At 34.5% G+C, this 21,789-nt stretch overlaps 1 protein-coding gene across 3 annotated transcripts in view; it reads right to left on the bottom strand.

Annotated features, from left to right (window-relative positions):
* The window catches only part of LOC127862669 (phosphatase and actin regulator 1-like), a 106,084-nt gene extending 89,747 nt beyond the window's left edge, over positions 1-16,337 (bottom strand). For 2 of the 3 annotated variants that reach the window (XM_052401885.1, XM_052401886.1), the window contains exon 1: positions 16,211-16,333. In XM_052401885.1, the coding sequence (XP_052257845.1) occupies positions 16,211-16,316 (106 nt within the window). In that variant the 5' untranslated portion in view covers positions 16,317-16,333. Of the gene's footprint in view, positions 1-7,760; positions 7,817-16,210 lie in introns of all 3 variants that reach the window. The other variant, XM_052401888.1, reaches the window with a different exon arrangement.
* Between the last annotated feature and the right edge of the window lie 5,452 nt (positions 16,338-21,789).

Here is a 21,789-nt window from a genome sequence, read left to right as displayed (position 1 = left end):
CCATCACACTATCACCAGTGATTTTTTTTGCTCAAATTTACAGCCGATTTTCGGCTGCTTCCCAATCGCAAAAATACACGTTTTTTCCCAAAAATCTTACCAAAATTTCCCAAAAAAAGCCCAAATTCCAAAAAAAAATAATAATTTTTTTTTTTTTTATTTTTTTTTAGAAAGAAGTCTCATCTAACTTAATTATGATTTTATACATTTAGATCTCAACTTTATTTTGTAAACAAAATATATAACTTGAATTTAGTCATTTTTGTCCATAAATCATTCCCAAACTTGCCACTTTTATTGATTAAAAAAATCCCAATTTGACCAGACTCCTTTTCTAGAAAACTCCCTGAACATGCACTTAAAAACAATATCACTTCTGTTACTTATAATCCTATTTATAATGCTTAATTTTTCCCAATTTCATGGTTTATCACGCTATTTTTCCCAATTTCACGGTTTATCGCGCTAATTTTCCCAATTCAAAAGGCACAGGCTGTAACAAATTAAAGCAAAAAAAATCACTGATCACATAAGCTCACCATGTCACTTCGTGACAGGTGAGCTAAAAAAATAGGTATTTATGTTACTTTTAACAGTTGGCTACTTCAGTTTCTAGCTGATTATCTCTAAGTTAAACTTTAAAGGAAGGCTGCTTAATTGAAAATAAAAGATATAATATTATTATAAAAATTTCAAGGGTTACCTTCATCATCTATTATCTTCAATAGCATGATTTGATGAACACAAACAAGCTGTTTGAACTGTAAAGCAACATGTTGGAAACAAAAAAACATGAAGAAACACAGAACTTGTGTGTAATTAGAGTCAAAGACTAGACAAGGACATTAAGTTGAAGGCTTAACAAACTATGTGAGGCAGAAGGTGTTCTTTATTGGACATCAGTGATTACATACGAAGTGTTGTGGACTGTAAGTTACAAACAAAGTGTTGTAGACCTAATAGTAAAGATTAGAAAAAGTTTTGTGCATTCAACAAAATTGGAAAGACAAAGTGCTGTTGACTGGACAATACAGATTTGACAACTGTTTTGGACTAGACTATACAGGTTAGACAAATGTTGTGGGGTGGACAAAAAAGGTGTATCAAAGTGTTGTGGACTGGGCGGTACATATTATATAGAAAGTGTTGAAAGACTAGAAAAAATATTACATATTAGAGCTGTGGAATGGACAATATTAGTGTGAAGTGTTGTGGACTGGACAAGACAGATAAGAAACATATAAAACAAGAATATCAGTGAAACTGATGGATGCTCCCCAATGATGCCCTTTGTCAATCTATGTGTTAATAACCACCTAAAAAAAATCTATTATTAGCCTCTGTGACCTTGACCCCAGTGACCTCAAACCTAATCAAAAGGTAGGGGTTCACGCAAGGTACCTACATGCCAAATATGAAAGAGATCGGTAAAGTATTGAAGGTGCTATGAGAAACTGTAACAAAAGTGTGACAGAAAAATCTATTATTAGCCTCGGTGACCTTGACCTTGACCACAGTGACCTAAAACCTCATCAAAAGGTAGAGGTCCATGCAAGGTACCTACATGCCAAATATGAAAGAGATCGGTAAAGTATTGAAGGTGCTAGGAGAAACGGTAACAAAAGTGTGACGGAAGGAAGGAAGTACGGAAAGAACTTCAACTGGCAACTATATGCTCCCTAAAAATTTTCGGGGAGCATAAAAATAGACACAAAGTTTTGTGGATTTAAGATTGCAAGTAAGACAGAGAGTGTTGTGGACTGGGTAATACAAATAAAATAGTATCTAGTGCTGTGGACTGGAAATGGCTGGATAAAACAGATTTTGTTGTGAACTCGACAATGTTAAGTTTATAGACGTTTTTTTAATTAAAAATACATGTTAGACAGAAAATTGTGTGGACTCAACAAAAAAAATCTCAAGGTCTGGACTGTTCAGTCAGTTTCATGTTTTTCTGTAACCATAGCAACAACAAGGTGTTTTATTATGAAACAAGAGATGTGTTCGTCAGAAACACAATGCCCTCTTTTGCGCCACTTTGAAAAAAATTATATATTTTTTGTACCTTTGACCTTGAAGGATGACCTTGACCCTGAACTTCCACCACTCAAAATGTGCAGCTTCATGAGAACACCACTTTGAAATATTTGTTTGACCTTTGACCTTGAAGGATGACCTTGACCTTGAACTTCCACCACTCAAAATGTGCAGCTTCATGAGATGCACATGCATGCCAAATATCAAGTTGCTATCTTGAATATTGAAAAAGTTATGGCCAATGTTAAAGTTTTTTTCGGACGGAAGGACAGACTGACATACTGACTGACATACTGACTGACGGACAGTTCAACTGCTATATGCCACCCTACCGGGGGCATAAACAAGAGCTGTCAGAGGACAGCGCGCTCGACTATTCGAGTGCTTGACAGTATATCGCAGAGCTCCAGATACCTTTTTTGAGTAATTGGGTAAATACCCACTACTTTTGAGTTTAATTGGGTATTTTCATTTTCAATTGGGTACAAAAAAGTCGGTACCCACTACTTTAATTGACAATTGGGTATTTTTGTATTAAATTTGGGTATTTTCGATGTCTTAAATTTTCACCTGAATGAGCTGGTTGAAGTTCCACTCTTAATTGATTAGTTTCAAAGATCTTGTGTAATTATGTAGATGTATCCATAATATCTTCGCTGTCGTTCTCAAACCTCGTAGCTACAAAATGCCAACTTTTCAGGAGAGAGAAAAAAACGTCTCATTTTTTATAACGATGTTTTAGAAATTGAAATTCTGTAAAAATACCAAACAAATGAAGCTGCAAAATACGGTATAAGCCGTAGACGCGTAAGTCATACTGATAAGTCATACTGACAGTCAGACATGGTAGCTACGATATTTTGTCACCACAGTTTTGTCATTTTATGAGGTACGACAATTCGTCCTGATAGGAAACCTCGTAGTTGCAAATAAAACAAGAGCACCGCCTTGCAGGTGCAGACGGCTCATCTATTTTCTTTTTAAAGGTGAAGGGACTCTCATTTTCAATCACAAAGGAGGGAGGAGTGGAGTGAAGAAGGGTGTATAGTGTGGGGTTGTGGCCATTTATTACATTATCTTCCAAAAAAGCGAAAAAAAAAAAAAAAAAAAAAATCGGGGGGGGGGGGGGGGGCGATGGGGGGGGGGGGGTTTGGGTGCGATGGTTGGACGGTATTTCAAACATAACAGTTTTAAAAAAAAAATGGGAGGGGGGGGTATAGTGTGAGGGTGTGGTGGTAATTTGTGAGATGATCTTAAAAAAAAAAAAAAAAAAAAAAAAAAAAAAAAATGGGGGGGGTGGGGTGGGGGGGGGGGGGTGGGGGGGGGTATAGTGTGAGGGTGTGGTGGTCATTTGTAAGATGATCTTAAAAAAAAAAAAAAAAAAAAAAAAAAAATAAGGGGGGGAGGGGGGAGGGGGGGGGAGGGGGGGAGGGCATGGGGGATGGTTTGGGTGGAGTCTATTGTGGTATGTCAGGTAAGAGTAGTTTCATCAAAGTATCAATCAAATCTAATCATAAATAAAGAAGTTATGGCAATTTTAGCAAAATTTAATAATTTGACCTTGAGAGTCAAGGTCATTCAAAGGTCAAAGTAAAATTCAAGTTGCCAGGTACAGTAACCTCATGATAGCATGTAAGTATTTGAAGTTTGAAAGCAACAGCCTTGATACTTAAGAAGTAAAGTGGATCGAAACACAAAATTTAACCATATATTAAAAGTTACTAAGTCAAAAAAGGGCCATAATTCCGTAACAATGACAACCAGAGTTATGCAACTTGTCCTTTTACTGTACCCTTATGATAGTTTGTGAGTGTTCCAAGTATGAAAGCAATATCTATGATACTTTAGGGGTAAAGTGGACCAAAACATAAATCTTAACCAAATTTTCAATTTTCTAAGTATAAAGGGCCCATAATTCCGTCCAAATGCCAGTCAGAGTTACATAACTTTGCCTGCACGGTCCCCTTATGATAGTTCATAAATCTTGCAAGTATGAAAGCAATAGCTTTGATACTGTAGGAATAAAGTGGACCTAAACACAAAACTTAATCAAATTTTCAATTTTCTAAGTATAAAAAGGGCACATAATTCTGTCAAAATGCCAGTCAGAGTTACATTACTTTGCCTGCACAGTCCCCTTATGATAGTTAGTAAGTGTTGCAAGTATGAAAGCAATAGCTTTGATGCTTAAGAAATAAAATGGACCTAAACACAAAACTTAACCAAAATTGTCAATTTTCTAAGTATAAAAAGGGCACATAATTCTGTCAAAATGCATGCCAGAGTTATCTAACTTTGCCTGCCCAGTCCCCTCATGATAGTAAGTAAGTGTACCAAGTTTGAATGCAATAGCATTGATACTTACTGAGAAAAGTGGAACTAAACGCAAAACTTAACCAAAATTTTCAATTTTTTAAGTATAAAAAGGGCACATAATTCTGTCAAAATGCACGCCAGAGTTATCTAACTTTGCCTGCCCAGTCCCCTCATGATAGTAAGTAAGTGTACCAAGTTTGAATGCAATAGCATTGATACTTTCTGAGAAAAGTGGACCTAAACGCAAAACTTAACCGGACGCCGACGCCAACGCCAACGCCGACGCCGACGCCAAGGTGATGACAATAGCTCATAATTTTTTTTCAAAAAATAGATGAGCTAAAAATTATAAAAACGTTTTTGTCAAATTTGTCCAAACGAAACGACGTACCTATAGGTGAAATGGCGTCGCTACGACTTTTCGCCGGGAAAAAAGCCAACAATCATTCCACAACATTTCGTCACATGGCTTTTTCAAGGGCTCTGATTGGCGTAGAGCTACGAGATATAGCACAAAACACGCGCCAGACTGAATATATTCGGAAAAGACGAAAAAAATATTTTGAAAATTTTGGAGCTACGAGGTTTGAGAATGACAGCGACGATATACAGTCTTGATTTTAAAAAAAGTTCGACAATTTTTTCCACCAGTGTTCTTACAATGTAAGCACTGTCAGCGCTTGCCTCCGACACATTATCATCAAGAATTAGTTTCACTATATTTTCCGCTTCTGATTTTGTGTTGCTCGTGGTTAAATAACTTAAAATTTCCCTTTTTACAGCCTCGTGGTTTCGACATTTTCACAACAATAACACGTAGTTACATAGACGCTTTCTTCCATACATATTATTGTGCTGAAGGTTATACTGAAAGTGCTTGGACAAAATGGAAAGAGTCTGGGTATTCGGACCCGGGTATTTCCGGAACAGATTTACTTGTTATGCAAAGGAAAAATGCGATATGCGTAATCAGCAATTTCAATTGGGTTTCGATACGCAGAGTTTTATTTTTCAATGCGTAATCGGCAATTTTACATTGGGTATTTACGCAAATACGCACCTTATCTGTAGCTCTGATAACGTAAGCCATGATGGGGAATATTCAATAATTTATTAGACGATCTTTCAAAAATAATAAAAATATTTATTTTTTCTTTGGGGGTAGGAGGGGGGGGGTTGAGAGGGGGGTATAATGTGGGGTGTCGTCATTAATTAGACGATCTTTCAAAAATAAAAAATGAAAAAAAAAATGGGGGGGGGGGTAGGGGGGGTAGGGGGGAGGGGGGGTTGAGAGGGGGGTATAATGTGGGGTGTGGTCATTTATTAGATGATCTTTCAAAAATAAAAAAGGAAACAATAAAAAAAATGGGGGTGGGGGTGGGAGGCAGGGATTCTGTGTTGGGGCGTGGGGTATTGTTTGGGTGGAATCCATTGTGGTATTCAGGTAAGTGTTGTTTTGTCAAAGTATTAATAAAATCTGATCATAAATAAAGAAGTTATGGCAATTTAAGCAAAATGTTCAATTATCTAAGTATAAAAGGGGCCATAATTCTGTCAAAATGCTTGATACAATTGTCTGCTCTTGTTTATAAGTTGGGGTCATGATGGTAAACAAGTATGCAAATTATGCAAGCAATATGTCAAGGGACATTGAAAATATTTGGGGTAGTACGCAAACTTTAACATTTGCACCGTACGCCAACAGGAACGGATACGGGAACGGCAACGCCGACGCCGGGTGAGTAGGATAGCTCCACTATATATATTTCATATATAATAGTGGAGCTAAAAAACACACTAAAATAACATGCATATTTCACATATAACCTTCTACCCACATTATAAGTTTCATCAACTTTCATGAGTTAAAGCAGGAACCAGTCTCAGACAGTCAGGTGGACCAGATGTAAGAGTATGTTTCTTGGTGGAAAAAGAGAAAGCAATTAAATAGAATCCAGGCAAGATATGGAAGCTGTGTATGCTGCATACAAAAATATATGTCCTCTACATGCTGAAGACATGCTCAGAAAGACCCTGATTCAAACAATTTACATTACATAAGATTCATGTATTATGAATAATGACTTATTTCCAGTATTATTAATAATGACCGAATTCATGGGCTTCTCAATGTTAAAAAAATATGCAAGTGAATAATAGTATATGGAAATTTAAAACATAATTTGCTCATGTCTAATTTACAACCTAAATTTTGAGCAAACCACCACATAAAACATCATTTGAATGAGTGTAAGTGTTTTATATCAAGACAATAGAAATAATTATATATGAAATTAAATAGACTGAACAGCATGAAAATACCGATTCACTATTTACAATTAGTATCTTTGTTTATCATGGCAACCAAAATATTTGTTCAAGGATAGCAACATAACCTTTTTTTTAAAAAGATCAACTAATTTGCATTACTGTTCCAAAAATGTGACACATTTCCTTATAAATTAAGATGTCTGACATCACATGCACTTCTTGAATCTTTAATGATGCTGACAATACTGGGGATTACATATCAGTGATAAAACATCGATAAAGAGCATGCCTTCGTGCTCCATACATGTATTGTAGGACTAAAAGTTAATCAATACAATACGTGAAAGTAAATCAAAGTAGCATGCTGGCATTTTAAACGATTTAAAATGTTACATAACTTATGAAGTAAAAGATGAGCTTCTGATGTTGTTTTTGCTCGCCGGAGTAAGGTAGTTCTATTGGTTTGTAATTGAAGAAAGACCTCACAGAAAAGTTTGCTTTATTATAGTACTTGATATCACTGTTTTACCTTTTCAGGCTTAAAAAACGTTGTAGAAAAATCAATATGAGATATCAAGACTTGTAACAATGCGACAACTCCTGTAGATGTCTGTGTCTTTTATTATAACTGTAGATTAAAAACAAATACTGACAAAATTTATTAACTTTAGTTTATTATCATTTATACATGTATTATAATCATAATATGCATTCTTCTTAACTTGACCATTTTACTAATGCATAATATATACCTAATTTCAAAGTGTGTTTAAGCTTAAATATACTATGAAAGTAAAAGAATGGTTTGATAAGTAACATATTAATATTACGCCTTGAACATCATCTTAATAAGTATTGTTTAATTCACAGCAAACTTTATAACATAAAAAATGAAATTCTTCAATAAACCCACATTTTCACTTCCTACACTCATGCTTTCTCAACAAAATCAGCAGGAAGAAAACTTAATTTTAAAGAATAAAAAAACGGATGGTTTCACAGCATGAAAATTTACTTTAACACAAACTGCACAAAGTGATTTATGAACTTGAAGAATGAAAATAAATAATAATTAATATCATCATGATATTCAATTATGATCTTTCTGAGCATGTACATTTTGAGTGTAAACTGACCTGGTTTATGACTTCGAAGTTTGAACATGGTTACTGCTGAATATCTTGATGTGATTCTAAAAGGCAAATAAACCAAGCATAAACAATCTAAGTAAAAATTCTATCTATTTCCAGAGAAAGTTAAATATGTGACAGAAATTCAAGCAAAAGGGTGTGGGAAAAAAGCAAACTGGTATCTAGATCATGCAATGGTGAATCTATGAAGATGTCATTTTCATTAAAAAACAACATAGTAATATACCAGTGGTAGATCAAAATGTGCAAATAAAAAACTTAACAATAACATGCTGCTAATCAGAACTGCTTACAATTACAATGGAACTCACTGTTTACTGTATTAATGTACGTTATCAATCTGGCCTGAATGGCTATGCAAGTTGCTACAAAAGAGAACAGACTCTGCTTCCATGTCTTATTGTTGTTTCCAATGCAATAATTATCAATAAGTACCATGATGATGTAACAACTACCGGTAGCACTTAAATCTAGGCCAGAATAGTGAGAATGCTGTGATAAAAATCCTGTTTAAAGCCTTGTGTGAAAGTAAAACTGTAAAATGTTCATGTTCTGCTCTTTCCACAATGGAAATGGGGCAGGATTAATTACAGAAGCACTTGTATGATTTCATGAACTGGAATAAGGTTCATAGGTAAAAGAAAACTCCACATAAATTACTGTTATGGTGTCATTTATCTCATCGAACAGGAGCAAGAACACATCAGGTATTATTACAGGATACAATTCAAGCATGCAATTTATGCTTATACATGTAATTCAAATTATGAGCACAACAATAGGGATTCATGTTAGCAAGTTTAACAGCAGGATGAGATCTGTCAGCATCTCACTGTTAACAACCCTATTCCTAAAAGTAAATGTGTACAATTAACTGTGAACTTGCTGATGTCTGAATTCGAACAAGCGCTTTGTGACAGCCAAACAGCAGTCCCTAACTTTTTTCTTCATAAACCTCGCTTTTTTTTGTTGAGTTATTGCAGGAACCAGAATTGAGTTTCTAATTACTCCTTTCATCATAGCATCTGTAATCATAGTGACATAATTTGTGCCAGAATAATAAATAAAATAAAGTGGATGTTCCCAAATGGCCCTCCATCCAAAGACAAAGCTTCATCGAACTAGCATAGGTTCTTTCAGTCATCACTGAACCTGATTTGGATGGATAGAAGGACATACTGAAGGACACCGGGTAAACCTATAGTCCCCTCCTGTTTCGCAGCGTGGGGACTAATAAAATCAATACTGTCTAAGAATATAATTCATAAAAAAAAACAAGTCTTAGATATAATACCAATATCTGTGATTTATTTAAATTGATACATACCTGCCAAATACCGTTTACAGTAATTTAAATAATATTTTATTTCTTAATGGCAAAATACTTTATAACTCAAAATTACCAAGTAGGCCTTCCATATGAAATCATCTTTAGGAAGTGTTAGTATTAGCAATCAGTATAAACAGCAAACACTTACCAAAAATCAACACACTTAACATTATGCATTTACTTTAGCAATCACCATAACCAGACTCAACAGAAACAAGAGCTGTCACCATAGGATGACTTATGCCCCCTTTAAACGCTTGATAGAAGTCACGAGCTTTTTTCGAAACCTAAACGCAGATTTCGAAAGCTAAACGCCGACCCTACGTTCAAGGTCAAGGTCACAGGGGTAATTTTGTGTGTGTGTATGGACAGGCCTTGTCCATATACACATGCAACCAAATATGAAGCTTATATCTCAAGGGACATGAGCTTATGCGCATTCTTCGAAACCTAAACGCAAAGTGTGATGGACAGACGGACGGACAGTCCGATCACTATATGCCCTCTTTCGGGGGCATAAAAAACACTAGTAGAAATATTTTTCTAAATTTCTGAGAAATAATTCAAGAGGGAAAAGTTATTTATTTCATAGAATTTAAACTTGAAAAGAAAAATCTAGCTAAAATGAAATACCAGCAGGAAAAAAAGGCATTTATTTTTTGTTTACATTCATATGTTATTGTGCATGCCCACTCAAACACTATCTAATACATGTATGCAAGTAATTATGTGTAAACAGTAATTTTCTAGGCAAACATACCAAACAAAAGCATAATCTGCATCTCGAATGTTTGTGATCATGGTATTAACAGTTCATTTCCGTTCAAATTTATGTTTAAAAGAGCTTTTTCATTCATTTATAATATATATCTTTGTGACCAGTTTGTTGACATTTGTATCTAAATTCTGAGCTGTCATATAAGTTTGCGGCCTGGAAATATTTTTTTTATTTAAGTTTCTAAATTCTTATAATTGCTTTGTGTTTTTAAAACTGTGTCTATTGAATTATGCAAAGTGTATCCTACATGACATTGCGTTATGTTGATGCAAGATACCGGTACTTCATTGATTCCTTACAAGTATTAATGTCTATTTTGTGAAGATATTGATTCTTCTGCCACTGTCACAATCATCAGTTTCTGAAAATATTTATTTCAATGGCAAGCTGCATACAAGTATATATTTCTTGAATTTTCAATGGATAAATAAATTGTATTGTTTTAAACTGTTGGTTGTTTTAATATTTATTGTTCAATATAGTGTTGTTTAGTCTCATTTTGTAGTAACTGAGTTCAGTGACCAATTATCATAATGTCAATAACTTTACTTGACATTTTGGTCCTATGTATCCCAATCCGGTTCTGTAATTTAACAAAGTCCACAATACTGGAAGTCCCGTGGACCTTAAAAACGTTTGGAAATGTCTGGTTGTCTTTATATTATTTAAGCTTGAGTAGAATTTTGTATCATTTCTCAACAATAAGGAAGCATCAAACAATTACTGTAAACACTTTACTTTAGTTACAGCCAATCAGGCTTCCTGAAAAGTCCCAAAAAGTGCTGGACAGGCTGATGGAAAAATTAGCCTGTCAAAAAAAAAATCACCTGTCAGACCGAACAGCGTGACTTGATAACTTAATTAAGAATTAAGTAAAGTTTAACTCATATTTATTGCAATGTGCAGTCTGTGTATAAGTACACTTAATAAAGAAAAACAAAACACTTGCGTGTTCTAGCGTTGGCTTGAAGTCACCCCAGGGTGACATAAATTGGCTTCTTGTCACCCCGGATGACCTGTGGGCCATTTCAGGTCGACAATGACCCAATGAGCTTTATTATCATAGTATCAGACCTAACACTATCGTGACTTTAACGAAAAGCCCTCAAGAAATGCTGGAACATTGATGTGTGTTTTTAATTTAGTTGATGGTTATCAATGATAATAACTGCGATTATTTTTATGATTTCCAGTGTTCATTCGAAAGTAGGTCATGATTATTCCAGGGTGATACTATGAATTTTAAATAACGTACATGTAATACCCAATTATGTAATATTTGTTTATGGATTAATAGTAGCTTTATAAAATGTTTTATATGCCGCTTATTTTTTATAAAATGTAAAAAAATATGAACAAATGAGTAAGACTTAAATTTCGTTTCTTCTCAACAAAAACAAAGGGAGAGCACTCTTGCGTAAGTGTTCTTAATGACAAAAAGACTCTAAATTCATGAAAAGAGTGATTCTAACGGGGTGTTTTCGTTCTTTATGCAAGAATTAGACTTTTCAGTATTTAGTCATAATTTTTTTGGCCTTTCACAAAGACCGGCATTATTGGAAACTTCGCCGGACCGTAAAGAATTTTGCCGGACAAGACCAACGGCTGACCTTTTCAGGAAGCCTGGGCAATCAAGATGTCCACTTTTTTATTTACAATTTTGCACCTGAATATTTAAAGCTCCGTAAATGAAAAAAACAAAAGTTTGACCCCAAACAAGTCTTATCTGTTTTTATGTAATTAATAAATAAACAAGAGATTGCCAAGCAATATGGTCCCCTACCGGTGAAACTCCACAATTGTAAGTAATTTTATTTTGTTATGTTATTTTTTACATATTTGTTGCCATAGCAACCAGAATTCTTGATGTAGGAACAAAATGAATTGAAATGCATAATCTCCATATTACCAGCTGTCCATGTTTCAAGTTTCATGAAAAAATATCAAGAACTTATAAAGTTATCGCAGGATCCAGAAAAGTGTGACGGACTGAAAGACAGACTGACAGACAGACTGACCCACACAGCGCAAACCATATGTCCCCTTCGATTTCACCGCTAGGGGACAATAAATGCACTAATAATGATGAAATTAAAAAATGCCATCAGTTTGTTTGTATACTACTATCTGCTTTGCTATTGGCTGAAATGTAAATCATATATATGCACATAATGTTGAGACACAAAAAATCATTTTGAAGAGTCACACATTTTTGCATGTACAAATAAAGCGTGCATGTCAAATACATGCCAAATCTAGGAAAACAAGGGCTGTTTGCAAAACATGCATGCCCCCCATATGGGCTGTCAGTTGTAGTGGCAGCCATAGTGTGAATACGTTTTTTCTCACTGTGACCTTGACCAGGGCTCGAAATTAACACTCGCACACTCGCAAAATGCGAGTGAAAAATACCGATTGCGAGTTAAGTTTTAAGCCACTAGTAATTTTTTGCGAGTAACGCAATAGTGAAAAAAACAACAGTAATATTGCTTAATGCGTTCGACATCCTGAACGCTAAACCATATGTCATAGAACGTCCTAATACCCGTATGCGGAAGCGCGCACCTTGTATATAGACTAGTATACTTATAGTTCAGATACCAGAATGGTATTGGTACAAAGAACGTTAAACAGTCGACTAATTCACACGTGTTCATTGAACTTGAACAGACATGGCGTAGAAGCGAAAAATAACTAGTTTCATTTTGCCCACAGATCGAAATAACAATACGAAAGATAACGCAAAGCTAACTGTTGAATAAAAAAATGAAATTAAATTATGTTTTCAGCAAAATTTGCGAGAATGTTTTTGATTTTGCAAGTTGGTATTAAAGCTGCTCGCAATGTTTTGCAAGTAGGAAAAAAAGTTAAATTCGAGCCCTGCTTGACATTTGACCTAGTGACCTGAAAATCAATAGGGGTCATCTGCAAGTAATGATAAATGTACCTATGAAGTTCCATGATCCTAGGCCTAAGTATTCTTGAGTTATCACCTGGAAACCATTTTACTGTTTCGAGTCACTGTGACCTTGACCTTTGACCTAGTGACCTGAAAATCAATAGCGGTCATCTGCCAGTCATGATCAATGTACCTATGAAGTTTCATGATCCTGGGCAGGTTTTTTTTGCCCGATTTTATAGCCGAAATTCAGCTATATTCCCAATCGCAAAAAGTATACTTTTTCTTAACCAAATTTTCAATTTTCTAAGTATAAAAAGGGCACATAATTCTGTCAAAATGCACGCCAGAGTTATCTAACTTTGCCTGCCCAGTCCTCTCATGATAGTAAGTAAATGTACCAAGTTTGAATGCAATAGCTTTGATACTTTATGAGAAAAGTGGACCGAAACACAAAACTTAACCAGACACTGACGCCAAGGTGATGACAATAGCTCATAACTTTTTTTTCAAATGACCTTGACCTTTGACCTAGTGACCTGAAAATTATTAGGGGTCATCTGTGAGTCATGATCAATGTACCTATGAAGTTTCATGATCCCAGGCATAAGCTTTCTTGAGTTATCATCCGGAAACCATTTTACCATTTCGGGTCAGGGCTTAACACTAAGGCAAATCCGAACGGCATTCACTGCCTGTACCTAGGTCCGGGCTAGCCAATAAGCTTTTGAAAGATGCAAAAATCTTAATACAGTATGATCAGATGACAATTAAATCCCAGAGTGAAGTCGGAGATTACAAACAGATCGTAACTCGAAATAGATTTGGAACCCCCTGATTGCAATCAAAAAGAGGCCGACAATTCAGAAAATCCCCAGCGGTTTTCCTGGTAAAACACGTCAGTCCCTTTTTTTAAACTGAATTCCGCTAGATACGGTTTTGATTGGTTTCCTCGAAGTGACGTGTTTTCTCGATAAAAATACGTTTGATTGCCCAGGATTGTCCGAGATCGATGAAGGTATAAAACTCGACATTAATACAAAGTTAATATAAAATTATTATTTATTAATCAATTTTAAATAATTGTAATTTGTTTGATCGATTAGAAGTGTTTTGACAATCTTTTTTATGCAATTCAATTAGCAATACTAATATTAATGGTCGATCCCGGCTTTTAGTAGAGAGTTAACCTTGTACAATTGTTACGACTACCGTAAAACCTTATTTGTTATTTTGCGACACCTAAGATTCACTTACCGTTTGTTGTCAGACGGAAACTGCCGCAATCTATGTAAAAAGGTTCTAACGTTCATGTCATTGTTTAAGTTTGTCTTTAAAGGTGGGGATGGGGGTTCCTTGGATAAGAAAAGAAAAGGGAAGGAGGAAAGTAAAGAAAGTATGAGGAAAAAAAAACAAGGAAATTTCTCCCGAAATGGCTTGAAGATTACAAATAGATGTCTTAAGTAGATGAATATTGATTTCATTAGCATTACTAAGACAAGCTAATAAGAATGATTGAATCATAACTGCGCATCTCCACGCACAAGAAAATACAAGTTAAATGATAAATATAAAGGTTTTGATAATACTTTGGTCGGGGCACATGAAAGATTGGTCAGTTCTGCATTTACTAGCCCGAATGGGCTAGTTGAAAAAAAAGTTAGTGTTAAGCCCTGCGAGTCACCATGACCTTTGACCTATTGACCTGAAAATCAATAGGGGTCATCTGCGAGTCATGATCAATGTTCCTATGAAGTTTCATGATCCTAGGCATTAGCATTCTTGAGTTATCATCCTGAAACCATTTTACTATTTTGGGTCACCGTGGCCTTGACTTTTGACCTAGTGACCTGAAAATCTTTAGGGGTCATCTGCGAGTCATGATCAATGTACCCCTAGGCATAAGCGTTCTTAAGTTATCATCCGGAAACCATTTTACTATTTCGGGTCACTGTGACCTTTGACATAGTAACCTCAAAATCAATAGCGGTCATCTGCGAGTCATGATCAATGTACCTTTGAAGTTACATGACCCTTGGCCTAAGCGTTCTTGAGTTATCATCGGGAAACCATCTGGTGGACGGACATACGGACGGACATATGGACTGACATGTGCAAAATAATATACCCCCTGTTCTTCGAAGGGGGGCATAGCAAAAATTATGGGCATCAAATCCCAAAGTTTTTGGTCAAACTGAAAGTCATGCAATGAGGTAGCAGACTTTGAAGAAATTGCAATACTGCAACGCCAACAAACTTATTATGAAATAAATTGCATATGGACTGTGAGATATATTTACACGCGTTCTTAAATTATATCACATATACATTTGTAGATAAATCTAGTTTTGTCAGGATTTCACATCCAGAATAAAACAGTTATTAATATCATATGTGATGTTGCAAACTTTGACCACATAATTAATTATAAATAGGGCCATTAAGTGATCTTATCTTTATGAATAAATTAATATAAAGTAATCACATAATATTGTCACATTGAATAACTCCCTAGCAGGAGAACCTTGTCACAACATCTTGCCAAATATCATTGATCAGAGGATCTATGTCCAATGTGGGCACCTTTGTAGCAGGATGATGAAAAGACATGAAGACATGGCAAAAAAGCGTCCCAATTTACAGGCTAGACTCGCCTACGAGAAAAAATTCACAGGCCAATTGTAAATTTCACAGGCCTCAAATATAAGTGTTTTACCCAGGTGGGCATAGAGGCATGGCAAAGTAAATTTAGATCCACTACCATAAACAAAATCATGTTTGTATTTTTTCCATTTTCAAATGACAATGTTTTTAGATGTATTTTCATGTGCAAGTAGACTCAAGTCCAATTGACAAGCAAATTCTGTGACATTCAATACATATATTTTTATTATCAGTGTTTCATTTGTATCTTCATTATGTATTCTCCATAGTTTAATGACACGCGCTTACAAAACTAATCCTTACTACTTATGTGATGTCTGTTGTTAATTTGAAAATTATTTGTTATTTTGGCTGAGCTTGGTCATTTCTTTTAATTGTCCACCATCTTGGAAGCATATTTATTTTAGCAACGCCATGTTAAATTGTATAAGTCTGTCTATGTTTGCAACAACTCGAGACGCTTGGTTAATGTTTAGAATTGTTCTGGGAATTTATTGTTACTTGAGTGTCCATGTCGGGGTAGTTACAAAATTTGACAACATGGTTATTTCCAGAAATATCATGAATAGGTTATCAAGAAATAACATTGCTGCGAAAACTGCAAGAGAGTTACAATCTTTGGAGGCATAAAATTACAAGACAGTAATTCTGACAATCTGACAAAAAGCACAGAATAAAAAAACTCCGGTCAAAAGTGACCCATTAAATAAGATAATTTTTTATCAATGGAGTACATGTTATGTTTTTTTTAATTATTTACTTACTGGAGTTTGTTTTAACGTTCTCGCTTTTCTTGGTCACTTCTTCAAAACCACTGTTTTTCTTCGAAAGATTAGAACTGTCTTCTGTCGTTTCTGTTTTGGTGGCCATTTCATGAAATGACTTCCGGATAGAAACCGAATAAGGAATATCATCATGGAATATAGAGGCTACATGCAACTAAATTTGAAATCGGAAACCGTGTTAAGAAAACGCAACTAAGTATATTCATTACTCCACTACCTGTAAACTTACCAATCCATCATTTATATGTTGATATATAACGATAAGACGATAGTTTAAATACCGGCTGTTGTACTATTATTTTCTTTTGCTCATGAAACTTTTCGATGTATACCAAGTATATATTCATAGTCGGTTCAAAAGCTCACATGAGCTTATGTTTGTATATGTTGCTGTCTTGCCGACTTTAAATAAAGCTTATCTTATCTTAAGTGCTAATGTTTATATTTAAACGACAATTCAATTCAGATGTTAAACCTCGACTTTTCTTCATAGAAAACTCTGTGTACGGGATCCAATAATAACCATGCATTATAATGGATCATAACAAAATAATAATTCGTTGGATTCCTAAAAGGAATTATAATTAAGCGATTTAATCGGGACAATGAAACGCTTATAAAAATGCATCATTTAAATAACAAAAAGCACAATTTTTTTCTGAACATAAATACGTTTCACGACAATTATATATTGTGTACTTTATAGGGTCAAGTGGTCAACTACCCGTACCTTTGTGTGTATGTACGTGTGCGCGCGCGCGCGTGTGTGTTTATACATCTGACCTTACAAAATGCCAAGACGAAATGAGACAACATAAAACGAATGACATTTCACATGCGAGTGATAAGTACGGCAAATTTTATTGAAAACCAATGGAAAAGAACACCGTGATTGCCGGTTTCAGCGCGAAAATCATGTTCCTGCGCGGATCGTCACGAACATTTGACAGTGTAACGAAATGTAGCCGACATACGTTATCCGTGTTCATGTTTTGTCGCGGTTGCATCTTTTTGTCGAGTATGTATTACATAATTGTTTATCCGTATCCATTAATGCAGGCATTCGAGAAAAATCGACCATCGAAAAATTACATTTTAGCTCGAATTTCCGAAAGAAAAAAAGAGTTGTGGTTTCTCTGTCATTTGCACCTTTGTTATCGTCTGAGCGAGCTTTTATTTTTCCGATCCGAGCTCTACGAAGACGATGCTTCGTATGCATAGCTTCGTGCATTTGCGTAGTGTCGTTCAATATCAACCAGTGCAGTAAGCAGCTGCTTGGTAGGCAACCGCCATGTCAGATCAAGCTCCGTGAAAGACTCAAACCGTAAACCTCCCGCTCAAAAGGCGAACGCCATAACCTCGTACGTGGTATGTGGTGTACATGTATACTAGTTATTACATAAGCCCATCGGGTAATAACCCCTTCCTAAACCAAATCAAAATGCCAATTAACCACATCTAGTGTTTGACATGTAGAGGTAAGATACAATTATTGTATATGTAGGAGTAAGTAAGAACTGAACATTAAATAAACTGAGAAATAAATTAGTTAATTTACATTTTTTAAACACTTAAATTATACTTGAATGTATAGATATTTGACATTTGTAAATTAAAAATATTTTTGTGAAATATTTGTGAATTTGTTAATAAAAATATATAGTGTCATTGTTATCGATAAAAGCTACGGTGGTGACACCGAATTAATATATGTTCGTGTGATATATTTATGTCGTTTCCACGAGTTATTCACTCTTCGGAGGGACTAACTAACTTTTGGGAAAGACATAGCCTATAAGTGGAACGACTTCTGGGAGCAACATATTCCACCAACAGCAATTTACGCAGTTTGAAAATCATTTAAAAGCGAGAATCTATTATATATTATTTCATGCGAAATTATAAAAGACTCCCCTTGTGTCACATGCATAAGACAAAGTTAAGTAGCTACTTATGTCTTTCCACGACTTATTAATTCGATATCACGGGTAAGCTATCTCGTCCACACGAGTTTCTTAATCGTTCTAATGACTTAGCTTTGGCGTTTCCACAGATAACAAGGTCGTTACCACGGCTTACTTAGTCGTTCAGAATTAAAAATCTCGTTACCATAACTTATTTGTGGAAATGACATGAATACAAACATTCACAAACCACTTATGTGCCGCGGTGGATAGCTGATAATGTCAAGATTTAAATATATAGCACTGAAGGTATTTTCATTCCGCTGAAATTCAGAAATTCGTACATTATAATGATCATACTTATACATTTCATACCGAAAAGCCAATATCCACGAAGAGTTTTCGTTCCTTGCTCTCACATGCATTCTCTGCCATCCCCGGCTGCCATCACAGAAAATCCTACCAGATTTGGTAGGATTTTTTGTTGTTTAAGTCTTATATTGTGAAAATAAGAATCATTTTCTTTTATATTTTGAAAATCGTGTTTAAGGCTTGGCTTGTTGTGAAAAATATATTACCTAAATGTAAAAAAGTAAAATAACAACGGTAAAATAATTGTACCACATGGCTCGGCTATCATCACGTGGTTGGTTATGAAGGCGGGGATTGGATTCAGCTATGCTGGGTCCAGTCAAATCTCTGCGCAAAAACCTGCCGCAACATCCTTTTTGCAATATGAGTTTTGATAATATAGAGGTTATTGTACACAATTTGACATACCTATAACCATATAATTATTTGGAAAAAAACACTAACGACCAATTTAGCGTAAGAATTCCTGGGTCCTTTTTAGTATGTTTACCCCGATGTTTACCGTACCCGGGGTACATTTAAGTATACTTAAGAGTACCTGGGGTACATTTAAGTAGTTCCAGAGCTGACAATGACCAATCGAGCCAAAGTAAGGCTTAATGTTTAATTAATGTATAAATATGTGAGTTTTTTTAACATAATAACACGCCTATTTTTCATTTATTTTTGTCATTTTAACATGAGTTGTTTTACGTCAAAATATTGAATCTAGTGTGCGCAGAGTCACGTCGCATTGTTTATATGTTGTGTGCACATTTAATATGTACTTCGTGACATGCTTGCTGTATGATTTATATCTTTTCCGGTAAACGGAAAACTAGTTAACGTGTTTTGACCAGCTTAGTTAACGGTAAGGAACGTCTTTAAACGTAGTTGAATATGTCATATATGAAAATAAATATATATGTGGTAGAACATGGCGTAAAGCATATATAACATTCAATGTATTAAAATAATAAATGTAAAAGAAACAGTTTGATGAAAAAACTCTTTAAATACATATGCTCGGTTTCATTTGGTTTTTTCATTTTACGATAGAAATATTTATAGCTAAAAAACATACATTTACTTTGCAGAGAGATCTCAAAAGCGTTTTATATTGGTTGGGTTAGAGTAAGTAGTTGATTGTAGACTATGAACCCGTTCACTTGTGTTATGAGGAATTCAAAAGTTCGTATATCAAATGCTATAAACAAAGAGGGTATGACTAGATACCGAAAACAGTACTGTTTTCGCGAAAACAGTAAATTTACCGAAAACAGTTAGATTTCCCACCTTTACATCGTGATAGCTGCGTTAAACTACGATTTAATGAACGTAAACTCCAGTACGCATTTAAATGAAACTAAATATTAAATATATTTTTTACACCAAAGCATTTTATTCCTGTTTAAAAACGGATGCATTATATATTACGAGGACATGATACCGAAAACAGTAAATTTACCGAAAACAGTTAGATATCTCACCTTTACATCGTGATAGTGGAGTTAAACTATGCTTTTAATGAATGTTTACTATTCGCATTTAAATGATGCTATATATTTTTTTTACAATAACACTTTATTCAGGCACTGTTTTAAAACGGAAGCATTATATAATGCGAGACCATGATACCGAAAACAGTAAATTTACCAAAAACAGTTTGATGCCCCACCTTTACATCGTGTTAGTGGCGTTAAACTATGATTTTAATGAGGGATTACTCCAGCACGCATTTAAATGATGCTATATTAATTATTTGTTTCTAATAAAAAAACATTTTATTCCTGTTTAAAACGGAAGCATTATATAATACGAGGCCATGATACCGAAAACAGTAAGATTTCCCACCTTCACATCGTGATAGTGGCGTTAAACTATGATTTTAACGAATGCTTACTCTAGTACGCATTTAAATGATGCTGTATCTTAATTATTTCTTTTTTTTTACAGAAAGTGTTTTATTCCTGTTTAAAAACGCAAGCATTATATAAAACGAGGACATTATACCGAAAACAGTTAATTTACCGAAGTCAGTTAGCTTTCCCACCTTAACATAGTGATAGTGGCATTAAACTTTGATTTTAATAAATGTTTGCTCCAGTACGTATTTAACGATGCTATATATTAATTATTTATTTTCTCAAGAGATTTCGTGATACTATGGTATTTAAAATGACTCCAGGTATGGCATACCTGAAAGAATAAAAAAAACACTTCTGAATGCGTTAGTATAATGGAAAGGGATAAATAGAAGAATGAAACATACTTACTCTAAGTTTTCGGTTATTTTTTGTGATTCTTAATTTCGGACATACGGGTTTTCGTCCATATATTATGACTCTTAATATTCAGTCAGTACATTTTACAGCGCTATTTTACCAGATTTCTTTCCTATTATCACTTATCTTGTCACACTTCGAGCATGCATTTTCATGACCAGATTAAAGTTATAAAAGCTGGCAGATTTATTATTTATTCAGGGCATTTGCGTAATTGGGTTAAAAACCATGTATGCCGGTATTAAACAATGGTTTCACACCTATGACAAATACTTTACACTCCAAAAACGTAATGCACGCCTATTGTTATACAAACAGTTGATGGTGTTAGACAACGACTGACGAACGAACAAATAATTCATAGATTGCATATTTTGTTTATTTTATAGTAACTTCCTGTACAAGAATAAATCATGTGCAATTATTTCTAATAAAATGAAAATATTTATAAAAGTAAGAACACACGAACCGGTACGTTAATAAACGATTGCTGACTTTGCAAACTTATATATTAAAGCGATCAATTATGACACCCATTTGCTATGCTGTTTTCGGTAAATATGTTTTCGGTTGTATTTATTTGTTTCATAGTTTGAATTAGGATTCTTGAATTAATAGACTTCTGTATAAAAAAATTGATTATGTAGTATCGATATCTATTTGTTACTAACTTATTGAATACATACTGTTTTCGTGTAATTGTTCTCTGTTTTCGAGAGTACATTTTACTATTTTCGTATATGAAATAAACTGAATGCGGATTATTTTTATTAAAATAAATTTTATTAAAATGTTTTAACATATATATATACTGTATATATATATATATATGTACTGAAATATCTTTAACTTAATATCCCTTTTTAAACCAAACATAGGAAAAAGCGATGCTTTCGTCTAAATATTCAATGTTTTCATATAATAAAACACTGTTTTCGGTAAATTTTACTGTTTTCGCGAAAACAGTACTGTTTTCAGTATCTAGTCATACCGAACATAGACAAAGCCAAAAAATAAA

This window comes from Dreissena polymorpha, chromosome 16 (genome assembly GCF_020536995.1).
Source record: "Dreissena polymorpha isolate Duluth1 chromosome 16, UMN_Dpol_1.0, whole genome shotgun sequence".
Taxonomy (NCBI): Eukaryota; Metazoa; Mollusca; class Bivalvia; order Myida; family Dreissenidae; genus Dreissena; species Dreissena polymorpha.
Note: the sequence above shows the minus strand (reverse complement) of the source record. Positions and strands in the feature narration are given on the sequence as shown.